The 17953-nt window shown below is 52.9% G+C and overlaps 3 protein-coding genes across 3 annotated transcripts; 1 reads left to right on the top strand and 2 right to left on the bottom strand.

Moving 5' to 3' along the window:
- Positions 1–171: 171 nt before the first annotated feature.
- Positions 172–1931, bottom strand: UHO2_01402 (putative PGM2 - phosphoglucomutase; the record flags this gene model as incomplete). The annotated part of the gene is made up of 2 exons (XM_041553869.1): positions 172–1759; positions 1861–1931. 2 exons carry the CDS (start codon positions 1929–1931, stop codon positions 172–174), a joined length of 1659 nt encoding a protein of 552 aa, XP_041409803.1.
- Positions 1932–3975: 2044 nt separating this feature from the next.
- On the top strand, positions 3976–12315 carry UHO2_01401 (uncharacterized protein; the record flags this gene model as incomplete). Its single annotated transcript, XM_041553868.1, has 1 exon — positions 3976–12315. The coding sequence occupies one exon, from the start codon at positions 3976–3978 to the stop codon at positions 12313–12315; it is 8340 nt and encodes a 2779-aa protein (XP_041409802.1).
- Positions 12316–12889: 574 nt separating this feature from the next.
- On the bottom strand, positions 12890–15091 carry UHO2_01400 (uncharacterized protein; the record flags this gene model as incomplete). The annotated part of the gene is made up of 1 exon (XM_041553867.1): positions 12890–15091. One exon carries the CDS (start codon positions 15089–15091, stop codon positions 12890–12892), a length of 2202 nt encoding a protein of 733 aa, XP_041409801.1.
- Positions 15092–17953: the final 2862 nt, after the last annotated feature.

Below are 17953 nucleotides of genomic sequence, written 5' to 3'. Positions count from 1 at the left end.
TCAGAGCAGATTGATTGAATGAATTCACAACCGTCCACACTCACACACAGCCGTGGGAGGTGAATAACTGCAACAGTAGCAAGTATCGACTTGTTTCTTCGGATGAACAAGAATGATTTGAGAATAGAATTGCTTTCCTACACCACGACGACCCAAGGCAAGTATCTCTGCTTAAGTGATAACAGTAGGCTTCTCCCGACCAGTGAACTCGTTCAACTTGGATACCTTCAATGCTTGCTCAATTAACGGCTTCAACCCTACCTGAGCATCCGCATCGAACTCCTTCTCATCGTCCGAGTATTTCTCCACATACAACCTGATCGTTGCACCCGCACTACCCGTACCCGACAATCTAAAGATAATTCTGCTACCATCGACGAACTTGATGTACAAACCCTGGTTCTTGCTAACGCTTCCATCGATTGGGTCGGTGTAGCTGAAGTCTCCCGACTCCTCCACTTCGAATTCGCCCAACTTAGTACCCTTGAAGGAAGAGCTTTCGAATTGCTCGCGAAGGTGAGCCATGAGCTTGTTCGCACCCTCGGAGTCGACCTCTTCGTAGTCGTAACGAGAGAAAAAGTTTCGGCCGTACTGTTTGTAGAAGCGGAGCAGAACATCTGAAACCGAAGTACCAGGCTCTTCCTTGTTAGCAGCAGCAAGGATGGAAAGCCAAGCAACGACAGCCCAAAGACCGTCCTTTTCACGAATATGATCGGAACCGGTACCGAACGATTCTTCACCACAGATCGAGAGTTGTCCCGCATCCATCAGGTTACCAAAGAACTTCCAACCGGTGGGGACTTCGAAGCATTCGTATCCGTTCTTAGCTGCAACCCGGTCAATAGCGCCAGAAGTAGGCATCGAACGAGCAAGACCCTTGATACCGCCCTTAAAGTAAGGGATCGCTTTTTGTGCCCAATCAGCAATAATAGCCACCGAGTCGGAAGGGTTAACGAATGCACCTTTACCAATGATCATGTTTCGATCACCATCACCATCCGAGGCAGCACCGAAAGAGATGTTTTCCTTCTCCACCGCATCAACCAACGACTTGGCATAGGTAAGGTTAGGATCAGGGTGTCCACCACCAAAGTCCTCCGAGGGAACACAGTTCTGAATCGAAGATTCGGGCAATCCGAATCTCTCCACGAACAACGCTCTTCCATAAGGACCCGTCACACCGTGCAGAGCATCGAATCGAACCGTGAACCCAGAAGTCTGAAGGAAGTTTTTGATCAGCTCGAAATCAAAGATCTCAGCCAGATAGTCGACGTAGTCCTTCACATTGTCAATGATCTGAATCTTCAAATCGCCAAAGGTGGTTTCGCCGATTTGGGAGAGGTTGACTTGGGGGCCTTCGACGATCTTGTATTCAGAGATGGTCTTGGTGATATCGAAGATCTTGTTGGTGACGGATTCCGGAGCGGGACCACCGTTTTCCATGTTGTACTTGATACCGAAATCGTTTTCGGGTCCACCGGGGTTGTGGGATGCGGTAAGGAGGATACCGCCTGTAGCCTTGTACGAGCGGATGACGTGGGAAGCGGCAGGGGTGGAAAGGATACCATCTTGACCGATGATCAGCTTGGAGACTCCGTTACCGGCGGCGAGACGGATGATGGCTTGAATGGCGGGCTTGGAAAAGTATCGACCGTCACCACCAACGACAAGGGTGGAGTTGGCTGCACCGGTGGGGATGGCAGAGAGAATGGCTTGGACAAAGTTCTCAGTGTAGTGCTGCTGCGAGAAGACCTTGACTCTGTTCAGGCGGGGAAAAGGATACCAACCAAGCGAACAGGGAGCATGTTGGTCAGTTGTGTTAGAGCGAGATGATTGGGGTGGTGAATGGGAAAGACTTACCTCTTACGAAGGCCCGAGGTACCGGGCTTCTGACCCTCGAAGGGCTTGGTTTGAACGGTGACCACAGACATGATGGATGTATGAGATGGTCGGGATGTGAGATGGATGGTGGTTGTGTGGAAGAAAGGATGGTGTGGCGATGGCAGATGGGGGAGTTCAACGAGCTAGGAGAAGGGGAGGCGCACAACGCAGACGGTGGTGTGCACGAGCGCACGAGACTGCAGGGTCGTCAAGAATGGAATTTGGAATGATTGGTTCGTTCGCACGCTCACTCACTCCAACGCACAGACCGGATTTGGAACGACCGGCGTCCAAGTGCAACACCAAACCAACGGTCCACTTGCCCTGTGCTCAGCGATGAATTTACAGTGCATTTCGCAGATGCATCCGATTCGATTTGAAGTATTCCGATTCTGTTAACCATGCCAGCAATGTTGACAACTAAGACGTAACACTATAAAGAAATCAATATCCAGGCCTGACTTGACACGTGACGAGGTCGCGAGCTGAATTCGGAGCCACGCTAGCGAGACGTGGGGCTTGAATTTTTCTTTTTCTTTTTTTTTTTTTTTTTTTTTTTTTTTTTTTTTTTTTTTTTTTTTCTTTTTCTTTTTCTGCGCCGTGTGTTGCTTGTGTTGCTGCACGTTGCCAATCGACCTTGCAGCTCGCACAAAGCAAGTGGACAAGTCGAGACCAACACATCCACACTCACACATACACAAAGCATTGTGTGACACAGCAATCGCACTCCCGCTTCAACTTGACCGTCGTGTGTGCTGATCATGAATTAAGGCAGCTACCGAAAGGAGCAAGAAAGGTCCGGACCATCACCAGGCGGCCATCAATTTCCGGTCTGCAATTTTTGATTATTGCGCAGTGGGACAGATATCGGATTCTTCGATGTGATGCAGTGGTCCTTTCCTCTTCTGCTCTGCTTCACAAAGGTTGATATACGAGAGCGAGTGTGTTTCTTTCACATCGGAAGATCTCCAGGGTGCTTCGAGCACGAGGCAAACAATGTGTCGGCGCTTTAAAACGAGGCAGAAACAAGGGTCCCCCTTGCTATTTACACCTCCTCCTTGGCTTTCCAATGCTCCCCTTCTTTGGAGCTTAAGCTTGCCTACTGCAATGATAACGCTTCGTTCGACTATGAAGCTGTAGGGAACAGCGAATTGACGATTTAAGGATGGAAGCAGAGTGCCTGCTTGATAGCCTGAGACTGCGTTGGTGACCGCTCAGAATGGAGAGCTGCATCGACCTGGTTTTGATGCAAGTCTGGCTGGCCCTGCACACAAGATCTCGCTCGTCGAGCCATATCGACTTTTTCCATTTTTGTCCCACTGATCCGCGCTATTCATCGCTGCTTGACTCTTTACCTTCTCCATCGACCACCTTTCCATCCGCTCAGCAGAGGCACTGCTTCTATCCCTAAAGTACACCGCCATCATATCTCTTGCGATGCTGCTCCCGTCCAGCTAGACCAGCAATCAGCACTCACTTTCGCACCGACCTTTGCCCTACTATTCGACAGTTGCTCAGCGTAGTTCTTCAAGCTTCACCCTTTCTAGCATAGCAGCAGCAGCCCACCTCTCTAGATACCCGTCCAGCACTCGTGTTCGAATCGATACCCTTGTGCTGCCTGCTTCTATCAGCCTGACTGCCAACCGATACGCTTCGCTTAGCTCAAAGTCTGCCCGGATCCATCTATCTGTTCAAAACTGCTTCCACCTTCGCCAACATTCGACTGCAGCGCACAACGGCTCCGTGCTTTCACTTCGTCAAGCAACTTGCTCTATCTCTTCGTCAAGCAACTTGCTCTATCTCTTCGCCAGGCTCTATCCGCAAGCGCACGCTGCCGAGTCGCTGTCAGATACAGCTGCTCAGCCCTCTGACCTCCATCAACTTCCTCAAGAATCGATCTCTACCCTCCAGCTACAGCATCTCCTCCAGCCTCTAGCCCTCTCAGCACGGCCGCAGGTCATATCAAGGGCCAACTTAGCTCGTCTGCTTCTCTTCCGCTTGCTGCAATTTCAGCCGAGTCAAGATTGGATCGGTGACTGATAGCGCAACACAGGTCAGCATAGCAGTCATATCTGCTCGTCTCTGTTGCCCAACATGAAGCGCTGGAAACAGGTCAAGGAGCAGCTCGATGCAAAGCGCAACGCTCCCGGCTCGAGCAACAACAACGATGACCATACACCGCCATACAAAGGTGGTGGTATCTCCTCAGCGTCCTTCTCCGATCTTCGTGAGCTCAGATCAGGCTCATCGCACCACCTCAGAGATCCATCCAGCTCGAGCCTCCTGCCTCCCATGCAAAAGAGCACAAGCCGCACCTCGCTCGACATTCCAGGTCGTCTCAGCAACTTCATGAACAAGTCTGCTTCAAGCCTCGACCTCAACTCTGCCGCTGCTGGCTCCAACAAGACCTTCGGTAACGCTTTGAGGAAGTTTCCTCGACCAAGAGTTCGAAGTAACTCGAACAACTTCAGCGCGAATGATGCGGCAACCAACATCTCTCCCTCCAAGGCAAGCCCTCGCATGTGGGTCAACAGCCTTTTGAACCAAGCCGGGCCAAGCACACAGCATCTCGAGACAGCTGCTCAGGCTAGGTCTCGCGCCGAGTCAGATGCTTCACGACCGTCACCTGCTCCGGTCAGCAGTCTTGTGCTCTCAAACGATGGACATGACAATGCTGCCTCCACCTCTCGTCAAGTCTATACCCTAGATTCGGGTTTGCAACGCAATACATCTGCTGGTGGCCGATCAGCAAGCATCTATTCGTCCCATCTCAGCTCAGCTTCTCGCTCCACTCCGGATCTGCATCACAACTCCATCACTCGACATCGCGACAATGGTGCTCTGCTCATGGATCTTGCTGGTCCTCTGCCTTCAATTGCGCAGCGCGAAGACAATATCCAGTCTCCCTTAGTCGTGCGCAACCTGGATGAGGCTCCGAGAGGCACTTCCACTCCAGCCATCCCAGCTACTTCCGCTTCTGCTCGTTTGCAGACCGTCTCGAGGCTACGCAATCCATGGTCAGCCAATTTACCACAGATCAGAAGCGAGGAGGATGAAGATGTTGATGCTTCTATCGCACATGATCGATCAACGAACCAGCTAGGACTCGGCGAACAAGCTGTTCTTGATATGCTCGAATCTGCTTCGGGTGTTGGAAGTGCTGTGTCTGCGCTTGTGCCGCCGACGCCGTACCAGACTGCTACGCCAGGTACTTTGGCAATGTCTCGTTCTTTTGCGAATACGACTAGGTTCCATAGTCCAGCTTCCGAGTATAGCCAGGACTTCAAGTCGCCCTTCTTAGCCGGCACTTCCTCGCCAGCTGCTGGTGTTAGAGAAGCCATTCGACAACGTGAGATCCTCGACTCTGCTGCTTCGATCAACGCTGCATCCAAATCTCAAATCGTAGCCAGTCGCTCCACTTTATCGCCTAGGACGATTGACTTCCTCAACGCAGTCCCCTCCGACGGTTCAAAACCCCTTCGATCAAACCAGACCTCAACTTCTGCTTTCTACCAGCGCAACAGGCCATCATCCAGCACCGACGACAAGTCTGCATTTGAGACCGCCTCGCAATTCAAGCGCATCTCTCGTGTCCCTGTCCCTACCACCGAGATCAAGCCCGCATCCCCACCCACCTCTGCAAGCTCCAACGTCTTCTATCGACATGGTACAGTTGCTTCCACCACTTCGCATCTCCCCATCTCTCCCATCGACAGCAGCTTGCTAGGGTCTTCAGCACACGCTACGAGCCTCTGGAGCAGACCAGGCAACGGTCCTGACACGCCTTCAACCACACAAGAATCCACCTCGCCCATGCTTTGGTCCGCATCCTCCCTAGCACCTCCCAAATGGCCATCGCGCAGTCAGCACAGCCTACAGCAGACGTTGGAAGATGGTAGGAAGTCGATGTACTCTCTCGAGCCAGTGGTAACATCGAGTTCGATTGGGGAAGATGAGGAACGTTTTTCGGATCTACAGATGCGGCCGTCGACTCTGATGCCGAACTTGAGACGTCATAGAACGGACTTTACGGAGGCGACAAGCATTTTTTCTGGTGCTGATGCTTTTCAGACTTCGCAGAATAGTCTTGAGAAGGGTATCGTTGCCGAGACGGTACCTGCTATGGTCACGACGACAGAGGCGTCTACGACGGCAGCAGAAGCGTCTGCAACCGCAGCAAACACAACGGCGAGCCGCCCGCTGTCCCACGCGGGATCGGTCAGCAGTTCTCTTGCTGCTATCCGTGGCATGTTCAGTAAAGCAGCTTCCTCCGCGCTTCCTCTGACAGGCTCGGTCTCCGTCTCGAACATCTCAGCGACAGATTCCCCTGGACGCTCTGCTGCAGCTGCTGAGCTAGCCACCTCGACCTCAGTCGCTGCTGCCGCTAAAGATCTCGAAAACCGCTCTTCTCCCCTCTCCAGGCCCTCTAGCCCCGAGAAACTATCAATCCCGTCCTCACCAACCAAAGCCAAAGACCTGATCAAAATGTTCGAAAGCAACTCAGCCACCGGCTCCCCCGTCGATCAATCACATTCTATCTCCCGCGTCGTTACCCCCCGAAGACAGCTCTCCCCGACCAAGTGTGGAACAACTTCAGCTGCAAGCAGTCTCAACAACACACCGAAGCGACAGACTCCACTCGCTATCTCCGTGTCGAGGTCGAACCTCGGTCGAACCGCGTCCAACAGTGTGATGGATGTTGCAGCTGAAGAAGCGTCGCCGGTGGCGTCCAAGTTGCAAGCGCGACGCTTTGAGGCGGGTAGGTTTAGGTCAAGACGCGCTGGATTGATTGGTGTCGGTGGTGGCGACGGTGGTGGCGACGGTGATGATGATGCGAGTTTTGGTGGGTATCCTGGTGATGAGAATGATGACGAGGAGAATGTGGCGCCCGACAGCTCGGTTGGGGATGCACGTAGTGCTCATAGTCGATTCCGTTCGCTTGGTGTGGCTTTGCAGCACACGCGATCGCAGTCGACGACTAACGATATTAGCGGAAATGTTCTCAGCAGCGGCGGCGGTGGTGGGGATATGACCACGCCTGCCAAACAGAGTCCTACTCATGGTCGTACTGGCTCAAACAGTAATGACAGAGGTAGCAACTCGATGAAAACCAGTCCAGGAAGTCTCGGCGGAAAAGGCGCGTTCAGGAACAGCGTTATCGGTTTCATGGGTGTTCTGTCCGGCAAACCAGCCAACGATACCGCAGCAACACTTGGGCAAGGCGGCGGCAACCACACCCTCAACCCCTCCCACCTCCTCTCCGACCGCCGCAACAGCGCTAAATCAGACCAAGACGACAACCTTAGCACCACTAGTGCCGCCACCCAAGGCACCACCGCCTCCTACCGTCGTAAAAAAGAAGAAGGCAACCTTCCGCTCTCCAACACCACCGCCATCCAGATGTCGAACCAGCCACCCGGTGCCAAACCCATCCGAGCAGGCGTGCTGTACTATTTCAACGTCCACAGTGCCAACCCACGCTGGCTTCGCGTTAAAGCTGTACTCTTACCCTCTGCTGTAGCTATGAGTTGGATCCCTTCCGGTGGGGGGAGGGAGAATGTGGTGTTGGATCTGAGAGCGTGTAGGGAGGTTCATTCGGTTCCTAGTCCTGATCATCCGAGCAGTGCAAGCGATGTGGGGGCTGCGTCTGCGAGGAGGCAGGGGTTGGAGTCGATTAATCCTTTCCAGCTGATATTTGATGATGGCGTGGAGAGGTTGGCAGCTGATAGTGCAAAGGAGAGAGTGCAGTGGGTTACCGCGGTTTGGGATGTGACGGGGACAGGGAGTCCACCGGCGGATAGTGTAAGGGATTTGGCGGTTGCGAATTTGGGTCGTGATGCGGTGCACAATGGTGGTGGTGGGGGTCGGTCTGTACATGTACAGGCTTCGCCCACGGGGAGATCGAGAGGGCTGGCTGATGTGAGTTCCACTCGTCCACTTGTCCCGTCACTAGGTGCTGGGGTCGGCGCAATCGGATCGCCCAAGAGACCTGCTTCGATGAGGCCTGAATCGACTAGTAACGAGGAGGCTATTGATCGAATTGGGTCGATTTGGAAGAGCGAGCTGTCGTCAGAGTTGACCAATAAGGACATGCAGGCTAGTATTGGCGAAGCACTTGCGTCAGCAGCTTCTGTTCCACCGCCTTTGCCGCCGAAAGAGCCCAGACCGGCACTGTCACTTGGTACTCCAAATCAGGCTTCGAAGAGCACGAATTCCGTCCCTACTGGCAAAGCTGCAACTGCACCTACGCCGGTTAAGACGACTGTCTCTGCACCTTTGCCAATCGCCACATCAGCCAACAGTCCTGCTCGTTCGAAAGTACGCAGCTGGCAAAGACCGCCTCTGGACTTGAGCACGGGATACATTCACGATCTCACGCCCAAAACGCTCACCCTGGTCACTCCCGTGACGGATGCTATCCACTCAACCCCGGCTCTGTACGCAAAAGATAAGAGCACCAGTGAGTCCCTGCACGGCAGCTCGACTAAAGCGACTGTACCAGAAGGCGATGCCCGCGAACGAAGCGTATCCCTCGTCGCATCTTCACCAGACATGGACGGCTACGAATCAGCCCGATCTCAAGGTAGTCGTAATGACGAATTTGGACCTCGCACTCCCGTTAGTGAGGCCGTTTTCAATTGGTCACGTCTCGACAAGGAGTCAGATTTGAACCCTAGCGATTCTGCGTCCCAACGTCCAGCACGAAGTGAATATGGGACAGTCAAAAGCAACGTTTTCGCCTCCGAACGAAAGAAGAGCGCCGGTGAAGACTCTTCCCAACCCCCCGACGCATCAGGTCGTACCCCAGCCCAACTTCTACGAGATACCGTTCTCGGAACGACCACCTCCGCATCTCCCACCAGCACCCGACCTAACCGTCTGGGAACAGTAATCGAAGAAACTCAATCCCAAGCCCAAAGTACCCGTATCAACGCTTCAATCCGCAGTACGTCCCGCAGCAAACTCGAAGAAATGATCACCCACGCCATCGGCAACAACTCTATCAAATCCCCCGCCGCAAAATTCGCTCTCTCCCTAGTATCTTCCGGTAGCATCAGTTCGCAGGATGTTGGTAAACTTCTTGAGATTCTGGAAGAAGAACAGCGCGAGCGGCAAACTAAGGAGAAGGAGCTGGAAGATCAAATTCGATCGTTCCAACAAGTCATTTCTGATTTACAGAAAAAGAATTCGACTAGTAGCTCACATCGTAGACGAAGCTCGACGACGTCGGTGGGTGGAGAAAGTAAAGTTTCGGCACGGGATTCGGAGTTGGCTGCTATGCAGGAGAAGCTGGATAAGGTGCTTGGCCTAGTTACCAACGTCGTAGCTGCTCCTTCTGTTTATACAAAGGCGAAGAGCGAGTCAGCTACCCTACTCAGCGGTGTGCAAGGGGGTGAGGAAGCGGAGTTGGCCAGAATCGAAAGTGTGTTGGCAAAGCTACTCCGCAAGATGCACGTCTCTGCGGAAGAAACACCCCTCAGCCCTCGATCACATGCAGCTATCTCCTCCCACAACCTGGAAGAATGGCATCGTATGCCTTCCGAACTTCGCGGAACCGAACTCATCAAATCCATCCAAGACCGTGCTCAATACGGCAAAGACGGACGGCACGAAGCCATCCAAACCGACTACCAGACGTTGCGTAATGTTTCGTCGGATATGGTGAGAGGTGGAAGACCTCCTGCTGGCCCCACCGATCCTGGTACACCTATTGATGGTGGGATTGATCCTAAACCACGCTTCTCTCGGCGAGCGTCAGAGATAAGCATTGCCACCACCATCACGGATGTTGACGGCGGTTCAATGATAAGCCGTATCCCACCCCGATCATGGTCTTCGGAACGGGGCATTCCCTCGCCACCTCCGAACTCGGAATGGGATAGTAAATCGCTTATTAGCAGACCGGCTTCTCGTGCAACAACCCATTTAGACATCTCTGCGGCCGGTGCAAGACCAGCGCAGAACTTCAGGATGTTAGCTGATCCAAGCACCCCCTCTAACCCTACTACGCCAAGACCGGTGATGGTAAAGGGAGAACCGAGTTACGATTCGCTCGATATGGAGGCGGAGATAAGGAGGAGGAGAGCGCAACAGAGGAAGGCTAGTGGAGCTGAGATGTTGGGTGGTTGGTATACTCCTAAAGCAGCGCAAGTGGCGGAGAGAGGTTTGGAGGGGTCTTCGGTGACAGCTGAAGCGGTGGCGGTGGGTGTGGATGGGGGGGTGGATAAACCAGTCCCACCTACTCCCAGCGTTCGATGGGCCTCTGGAGATATCGTACCGGTGGATGGAGGGAAGACACCAGACGGGCTCGGGTTGTCTATGTCCTCAGCACCACCAGGAGAAGCAAAATTCTCCGGTCCACCCCCAACTCCAGGTGTCGGATACGCCGCATCTTCAACCAGCACCACCACCAACGCCAACACCGAACTAGCAACAATCCTCCAAGCCCTCAAAGCAAGCGAACAGGCACGCCAGACCCAGCTCCAACAACAAACCGAGATTTCGCGCTACCTCAACGAACTCAACGCTTGGTTGGAGAGAGATGTTGTTGACCGAAGTAAGGAGTGGAGGACTTTGGCTAGCGGAGTTACGCAACTGCATGATGAATTGAAGGCTTTGAAGGAGGGTATAACTTTGCCTGCTTCCGGATCTGGTGAATCTCTTTCCACGATTCAGGGTGCGAATGTCGCAGTGGAGACGCCGACGATGCTTAGACCAGGGGTGACGGGTGCAGTTCCAGCAGTAACAGAAAGAGGGTCATTGGCGAAGGTGGTTACTATGGGAGATAGTGCTACTGTCACTCCTTCCTCTCCTACTACTTCTGCAGCAGGGAGGAAGCGACCAGCGGGAACAAGGAAATGGAACGAAAGTCGATCAGAATCTCCCTCTGCTCCCGGTAGCGGTGCTGAAACGTGGTATAAGCCTGACGATGCGCCCACTACCCCTAAATCTCGCAGCACCACCAGAGGAGCCCTATTGATCCGTTCAGCACTGCGCGAATGGGAGCGATTCAAAACGATGCAACGTTCCGCAGGCAAACCCGAAGCTCCACTCCCTCTTGAAGCCACTGGTAATCCCGCGATCGACTCGCAGTTGCCGCTACCAGAATCTATCTCGGAAGAATTGAAGAATGCAGCTGATGCGGAGGATAACACTCGAATTGGAGAGTTGGTTAGGGCGAGTGCAGAGGCTGGGTATGGGACTCAGGCGATAATTGAACTCACGCGATATGTCGAGTCCAAACCTGCAGAGGAGGAGGTCGAAGGGGAAGTGGAAGTGGAAGAGGAAGAGGAGGTTAGGGAAGGTGAGAGGGGAGTGGTGGAGATGGCCACTCCTATCCCAGCCAAGATTGCGGCAGCGAAGGCGAAAGCAGCTCCCCCCTCCGCAGCCGTTATTGAAGAAGAGGAACGTGATTCGGAGCCAATCTCAAACCCAACAACCGAAGCCCTCGCCCTCGCTGTCGAGGAGATCTTGAAACATCTCCTTTCCTCTAAAGAAGAAGCGAAACGTTCCGCCGTCGAATCCGAGCAAACTCTGCTCAGCCTCAAAGAAAAGGAAAAAGCGGAACTAGTCGATCTTCTATACTCCCGCATCTCTGCCGATCGAGCTGCGGAGGAAGCAAAAGCTAAAGAACTCGACCCTAAATCCGCCATCGAAAACCTGGTTGCTGCTATAAACTCGCAAAAGGAAGTAGAGGTAAAATCGGCAGCTGCTGCCGATGCAGCGTTACGACAAATGACTTCCGAACTTCTCACTCGCACGTCCGAGCAGAATCAAAAGTTGGTAGAAGCGGTTAATGCAGCAAGTAGGGATATGTTGAAGAGCAACGTTCAAATGCATGCGGAAGAGTTTAAGAGATTGTTGCATAAGGAGGTTAGTGGGATGTTTGAGGATGTGGGGAAGATAAGGGAGGTTAAGCGACAAATGGAGTTTGAGATTGCTGATTTATGGAGTATCAAGAGCCGTCACTTGCAGCAAAATGCAACCGGTTTGATAGGGTTTAATGTTTCTGGTGCCTTCCCTTCCTCGCCACCGCCTCCGCAACCTATGGTGGGAGGGTATGGAGGGATGCCAATGCCAATGCCGGTTCCAATGGGAATGCCGATGCCGATGCATCCTCCAGCACATATCTCACCCATCCCCCCTCCGCAACCCGCACCAGCACCGGTAGCTCCGGGGGCAGACAGAGGCATCGACTCCCTAAAAGCGCAGAAAAAAGCCGTCAAAGCAGCACTTAAACAAGCCGTAGCCGACTCAACACGCCCCGTCCCAGCACCAATTCCAGCAGCAGCAACCCTCGCACCCGCCCCAGCCCCAGCAAACCCAGTCGCATCAGCAGCACAAGTCGCAGCCACAGGTTTCCTAGCCAAGCGAAAAGACGTGCTTAATCCGTTTAGTATCAATTTCGGACCCAGGGCTCCTGTTGCTAAGTAAACCCCCTCTTTTCCCTCTTATCTTACTTCGCGTGTGTGCTAGTCCTTTATGACATAGAGTCCTGGTTCGTTTTGCAAAGTGTGATGTTCGTGATGGATGTGGTGCTAGGGGGAAGAGAGAGGAACTGATGGATGATGGTCCGGATTGTGATCTTAACAGGTGGCGCAAAAGGGAAGGGTCGAACGCTGAAGAAGGGAGCTCTCGATCAATTCACCCTGCCTCCAAGCAGCTAAGAATGTGAGAAATCACAGCTTGTGATTTGCCTCCAAGCAGGCTGGCAACTTGAGGCGTGTGTAAGAATCGTGACAACAGCAAGTACCGATAGTCTGTTCAAGACGCAAGGAGACTCAAAACGTCAAACCTCATTCAAACAAGCAAGGCAAGTGTGTTCTTGTGACGTTTGACTCTGTATTTCAGTATAGAGAAGTGAGAGATCCAAAAGAGTAGTACAGAAGAGAGAACCAAGTGCCAGAGTGCTTTGAAACTGTACTGTATAGTACAGTAGAGAGTATCGAGCAATCGCATACGCGTGGGACTTGATGTTGGTACGGCACATGCCTTCTGGCGTGTGTATTTAGGCTTCATGATGAGGAGGGCTAGGAGAATCGCCACTAAACGCTGCCTTGACCTGCGCAGCAGTCGATCCACCCGGACTACCATTTGCGCCGGTCGGTAAAAGGATTCGACGACGAGCATTGATGAACCAGTTGCTGACCTGGGACAGGGTCAACCCAGTCATACTGCACAATGACCTCTTCTCGTCCTCGGTAGGATATGGATGACTCGCATGCTCCAATAACCAAGATTTGAGAAGATCGGTGACGGGTTTGGGAAGCTTGCCTCTACGACGAGGAGGAGGCGCAATACCGGCTGATGGCCCAGGTGGGACATGGGTTGCAGGCATAGCCATGACGGGTCTTCCCATGGGTCCACCGGGTCTAACCATGCTCGGGTGCATGTCGCGGGGATCGTGTGACATGTAGTCTCCTGGAGCGTAAGGACTGGCATAGGGAACACAAGAGTCGAGGTGTCTGCCTCCTGCTGCTCCTGGGTGTGGTGCCAAAGGTGCAGAGACGGGAGAAGGTACAGGCATGGGTCCATTGGCACCTTTGTGTGCGCCTGATGGAGGATACGACCCAGCATGAGGAGATCCATAGGGATCGTAAGGGTAATCGGCGTAACGTCCTTTGCTTGCGCCGCTGCTCGCATTGGCACCGATGGGGCCATTGTAATACTCATCCATCTCGTGATCCAGAATGCGCTCTCTAGCGAAATACAGACGACGATCCGGGTAAAAAGGTTCCGAGTATGCATGCGGATCTATCTCTGGACTCAACCTGTCGCTGGCATGGCTAGCTTCCAAGGGAGGAGTGTATCGGCCGCCACGGGGTGGTGGTGGTGGTGGTGCTGCTGCTGCTGCTGATGCTGCTGATGCTGGGTATCGAGAAGCTGGAGTGCGGGACGACAGAGGCGGCAGTTGTGGACGAGGGTCGGATGCAAAAGGTGGTGGCGAAGGTCGCCGCGAATATGACAAGTGTTGCGGTGCGCTTCTGCCGTAACCATCATGCGGTGAAGGAGCTCGATGAGGAGGGACTACTTGACGAGAAACATACGAAGGCGAACGAGGCGAAGGTCCAGGGCTGTATCGATCAGATCTGCGTGCTGCGACTGGGTATGGATGGCCTGAGGGTGTGACAGCATCATATCCTCCACGGTGGTAGGCGGTGCGAGAGGTAGAAGGCGAGGCAGGATGAGCATGACGAGGAGAGTAGTGTGGGTCTTCCATGCGTGAATCCGCGTGACGAGCCGAGTAGGCTGGGTCACGAGAGTAGGAGCCAGAGTAAGCGCGTTCAGGTGTATCGCCTCGCTCTCTGCCTCCATAGTAACCAGGTTCGGCGTAGGCGCCAGCAGCAGCAGCACGCGAAGATGCAGGAAGAGGAGGGTAGTCGGAAGGACCCCAAGCATTGCCGTTTCTGTCAACTCGCTCTGGAAAAGGTCGTCGTGCAGCCATGTCGGAAGTATTGCTCAGCTTGCGCTTGAGACCGGTGGTCGAAGGCGGGGAGAGTTCGCGGTGGGTAGCAGGATGAGGTTCACGGTAAGCAGATTCGCGGTAGGATGTACGAGGACTGTTGATGTATTCACGAGCGTAGGCGGAAGGAGGTGCAGCCGAGGGAGCAGGAGGTGGTGGAAGACCCAAACGTCGGCTTGGCATGCGTGGACTGCCACGATCGGAGTGCATGTCCCACTCGGCAGAATGGTTAGAGATCCTACCAGCTGGGGAGGTAGGTCTTCGCAAGGCCTGAGGCGGTGGTGAGCCACGACGGGCAATGTGATCTGACTTATCGGAAGGGTTCATTGCGGATGCTGCTGTGGTGGGGTGAACGAAGGTGTGTCGATCTGGATACACAGAGGAGGGTTCTACGAGACGACGTTGTTTTGTTCCAAGACTGTCGAGCGCAGCAATTGACGGCAACTGTTCAGGCTCGCGCGGCGGTGGTGGAAAGGTAGCTGCAGTGCTGAGGGAGCTTCGATCAAACGAATACTCGGAAGAACGAGCGGATGCTGCAAAAGGCGAGCTGTGACGATCGTCTGGGAGGGAAAGGACTGCTGAACAATCGCTGGAAGTGCTGAGGACGGATCCGATACGAGGAGATGGTTCCGTGGTGACCGACTTTGGGTTGAGATGAGTGGTGGTGTTGGTGGTACTAGGCAAACGAAAGGAGTCCTGCTGATCACGGACACTGCTGACGGGCCTGGATGTGAGCGAAGAGACCATGTTGCAACCGGCAGTGCCGGGGAGATAGCTGGAGTATTGAATGCCACGAGAAGTGAATCCGGAAGTCGAATACGCTGCTGTACAACGCAAACCGGAAAAAAATGACGGAGTGTATGTGCTTCCCTGAGTCGAGCAAGCTGTGACGAAATATTGGATGGAAAGGATTGGTGCGACGATGGGTATGCGATGATGATGGTCAAGTAAGCGATTGCGTCGAAAGCAGCCAGTGCCGAAGAGACAGATGGTAGAGTGTGTCCAAAAGAGGATGTCGCTGGATTGACAAGCCGAAAGAGTGAACAAGTGGCGGGTCCGCAGTCCAAGGAATGGCAGTTTGAACGGACGCTGGATGCTGACGTTCGAGCCAGGGTGTGAAAGCGGGTGCGCGGATACGCAAAATGTATTAGCCAAGTGAGGAGAATGCGTGTCGGCGGCGGGGCAGGTCGAGGCTAGAACGTCAACACAAACGAGCGGCAGGGAAGAAGGGCCGAAGAACCGAATGGATGGATGGATGGTGAGGCAAGTTGTAGCGGAGGTTGAATATGAGACAGGTCGGTGATGGAAATTGAGAAACAAAAGGAAAATGATGATGATGATGATGATGATGATGATGATGATGATGATGATGATGATGGGAAGAGACGACGAGGACAAGGGCGCAGTCAAATTGATTATGGCTGAGTATCGGCGGGAGGGAGGGAAGGAAGGGATGCGAAGCACAGGAGAGAGAGAGAGAAAGGAAGGGTAAGGAGAAGGGCGCGACGTGGATGTCTTAGTGAAGAAACGACTGAGTGACTGAGTGACACGGCGTCGAGCAGCGGAGTTTTTGGCAACCAGTGTGGCAGAAGTCGACGTGCGACAGGGGGAGAAGGGAGGTGGCGAAGAAGAAGAATCAGGCCAAAGAAAAGGGTAGACGGGGCACAGAAGGGGATAAAGTGAGGTAGATAAGCAGAGGAACTCTTCTTCGCTGGATGAGCCGAGTTATGGTAATAAAAAATAAATAAAATAATAAAAAATGAAAAATAAACAGAAAACAAATAATAAAAATATAAAAAAAAAAAAAAAAAAAAAAAAAAAAAAAAGAAACGAAACGAGTCAAAAGATGGATGGGGGAGCGGATCAAAGCGAAGCGGCGTTGAGAGGGAAGATGAATTGTGTGGCTCCTGTCAAAAACCACAGATCAGGTTGAGCGCACAAATTGAGTCTAAAGGAGAAGGGATGGTGCAAATGGGTTGATGCAATTCGGATGCACTAAAGCTGTCTTACTTTCATTCAGCGACCGTGCGACTGGTGCTGCCTGATCGGAGTGTCAAAAACAAGGCAACAGAGGCCAAGGCGAAAGGCCACGAGAGACCAAAGAAGCTTGTTGTGCGTCTTGAAACGCTGCTGACACTTTTCCCCCTCTTTTGCGCTGTTTGGCTGTGTTCGGCATGATCCTCCTGTCTTTGCATCTCAAGGGCTGAAAAGATCAGTCAGTTTGGCACAAGACAGAGACACACGAGACAGCGAAATGAAGAACGGGGCAGAAAGGAGAAAAAGAAAAAAAGGGGGGGGGGGGAAATTGAAGCCATCCGTCACGTCAAAGCAAGTTTTTGACAGCTCAGCCTAAGAAAGGTGTGTGGCATGCGGATCCACGCCAGGCGAGAGGAGTTAAATTTAGATACACCACTAGGAGACCACGGTCAGGCACTCCCTTATCTGATGTTCTATGTAAAAAGGCTTGTGTTGTCATAAAGAGGTAACGACTGAGCTAAGGGCATATATACATGTTCTAACCACCTGACTGTGCTCTCTATGTCGAGTCATGCCCATGTGCCACGTATCTTCTTTTATGAGTGTTGTCATGTCAACACATCCCCTGCATACCATGGCGTCAATCCTCGTGCATACGCTGCATTAGCTCCCACTAGCTTCGCATTCTGCTCGTCCTCTTCATCGCCTGATACCTTCCCGATTTCCCGATCCTGTGAACTCCCATTTAATGCATCACGCGTTGGCGATGCCGGTGCATCTTCAACTCCCCCCCTCAACGGCATGTCCAATCCTATCATTCTTGATATCCTTGTCGTGTGAAGTCCCTTGAGAGGTTTCGTGAGTATGTCAGCGACATTGTTAGCCGTTCCGACGAACTCGATTGAAATGTCACCATCTTGCACATGATCCCTAACAAAGTAGTATCTGGTATCGATGTGCTTGAGCTTCCAGTGTTTGGCCGGATCTTTACTGACCTGTATGCACCCTTGGCTATCGGTTCGCAGTATTGGCTTGACTCCGGATACTCCTAGATCCCTGAGCAAATGTGAGAAGAAGAGCGCCTCTCTTGCTGCTTCGGAGGCTGCGACCAGTTCTGCTTCCACTGCCGATAATGCCACGCACTTCTGCACATGTGATTTCCAACTAACCGGACATCCATACACATATGTGATCGCTCCGGACGTACTCCTACGCCCATTTGTAGGGTCAGAAGCCCAATTTGCGTCGGTATACGTAACCACCGGTTGGTCCGCATGATTTCTGTGTGCTCCCCCTAAACTTAAGCGGTATTCGCTGGTCTGGTTCAGATACTTCAACAAGTGTATCGCAGCACTCCAAGCACTGTCGATCGGTTCTGACATGTATCGTGCCAAAGCTCCTACTGCGAACGAGATGTCTGGCCTCACGGTGTTGGATACCCACAAAAGTTGCCCCACTAATTCTTGGTATCGTTTGGCCTGATCTGGGTTGCACTTGTTTCCTCCAGCGACTCCTGCTACACTCTGCATCGGTATCCAAGTTCGCTCACTTGTTCTCTCTAGCCACTTACTTACCATGCCTTTAATGTATGCGCTTAGGTCGAGTGCGATCCTGCCTTGTCTCCTCTCTCGA

Source organism: Ustilago hordei (genome assembly GCF_900519145.1).
Source record: "Ustilago hordei strain Uho2 genome assembly, contig: UHO2_contig_02, whole genome shotgun sequence".
Lineage (NCBI taxonomy): Eukaryota > Fungi > Basidiomycota > Ustilaginomycetes > Ustilaginales > Ustilaginaceae > Ustilago > Ustilago hordei.
This window is presented reverse-complemented; position numbering and strand designations above follow the sequence as displayed.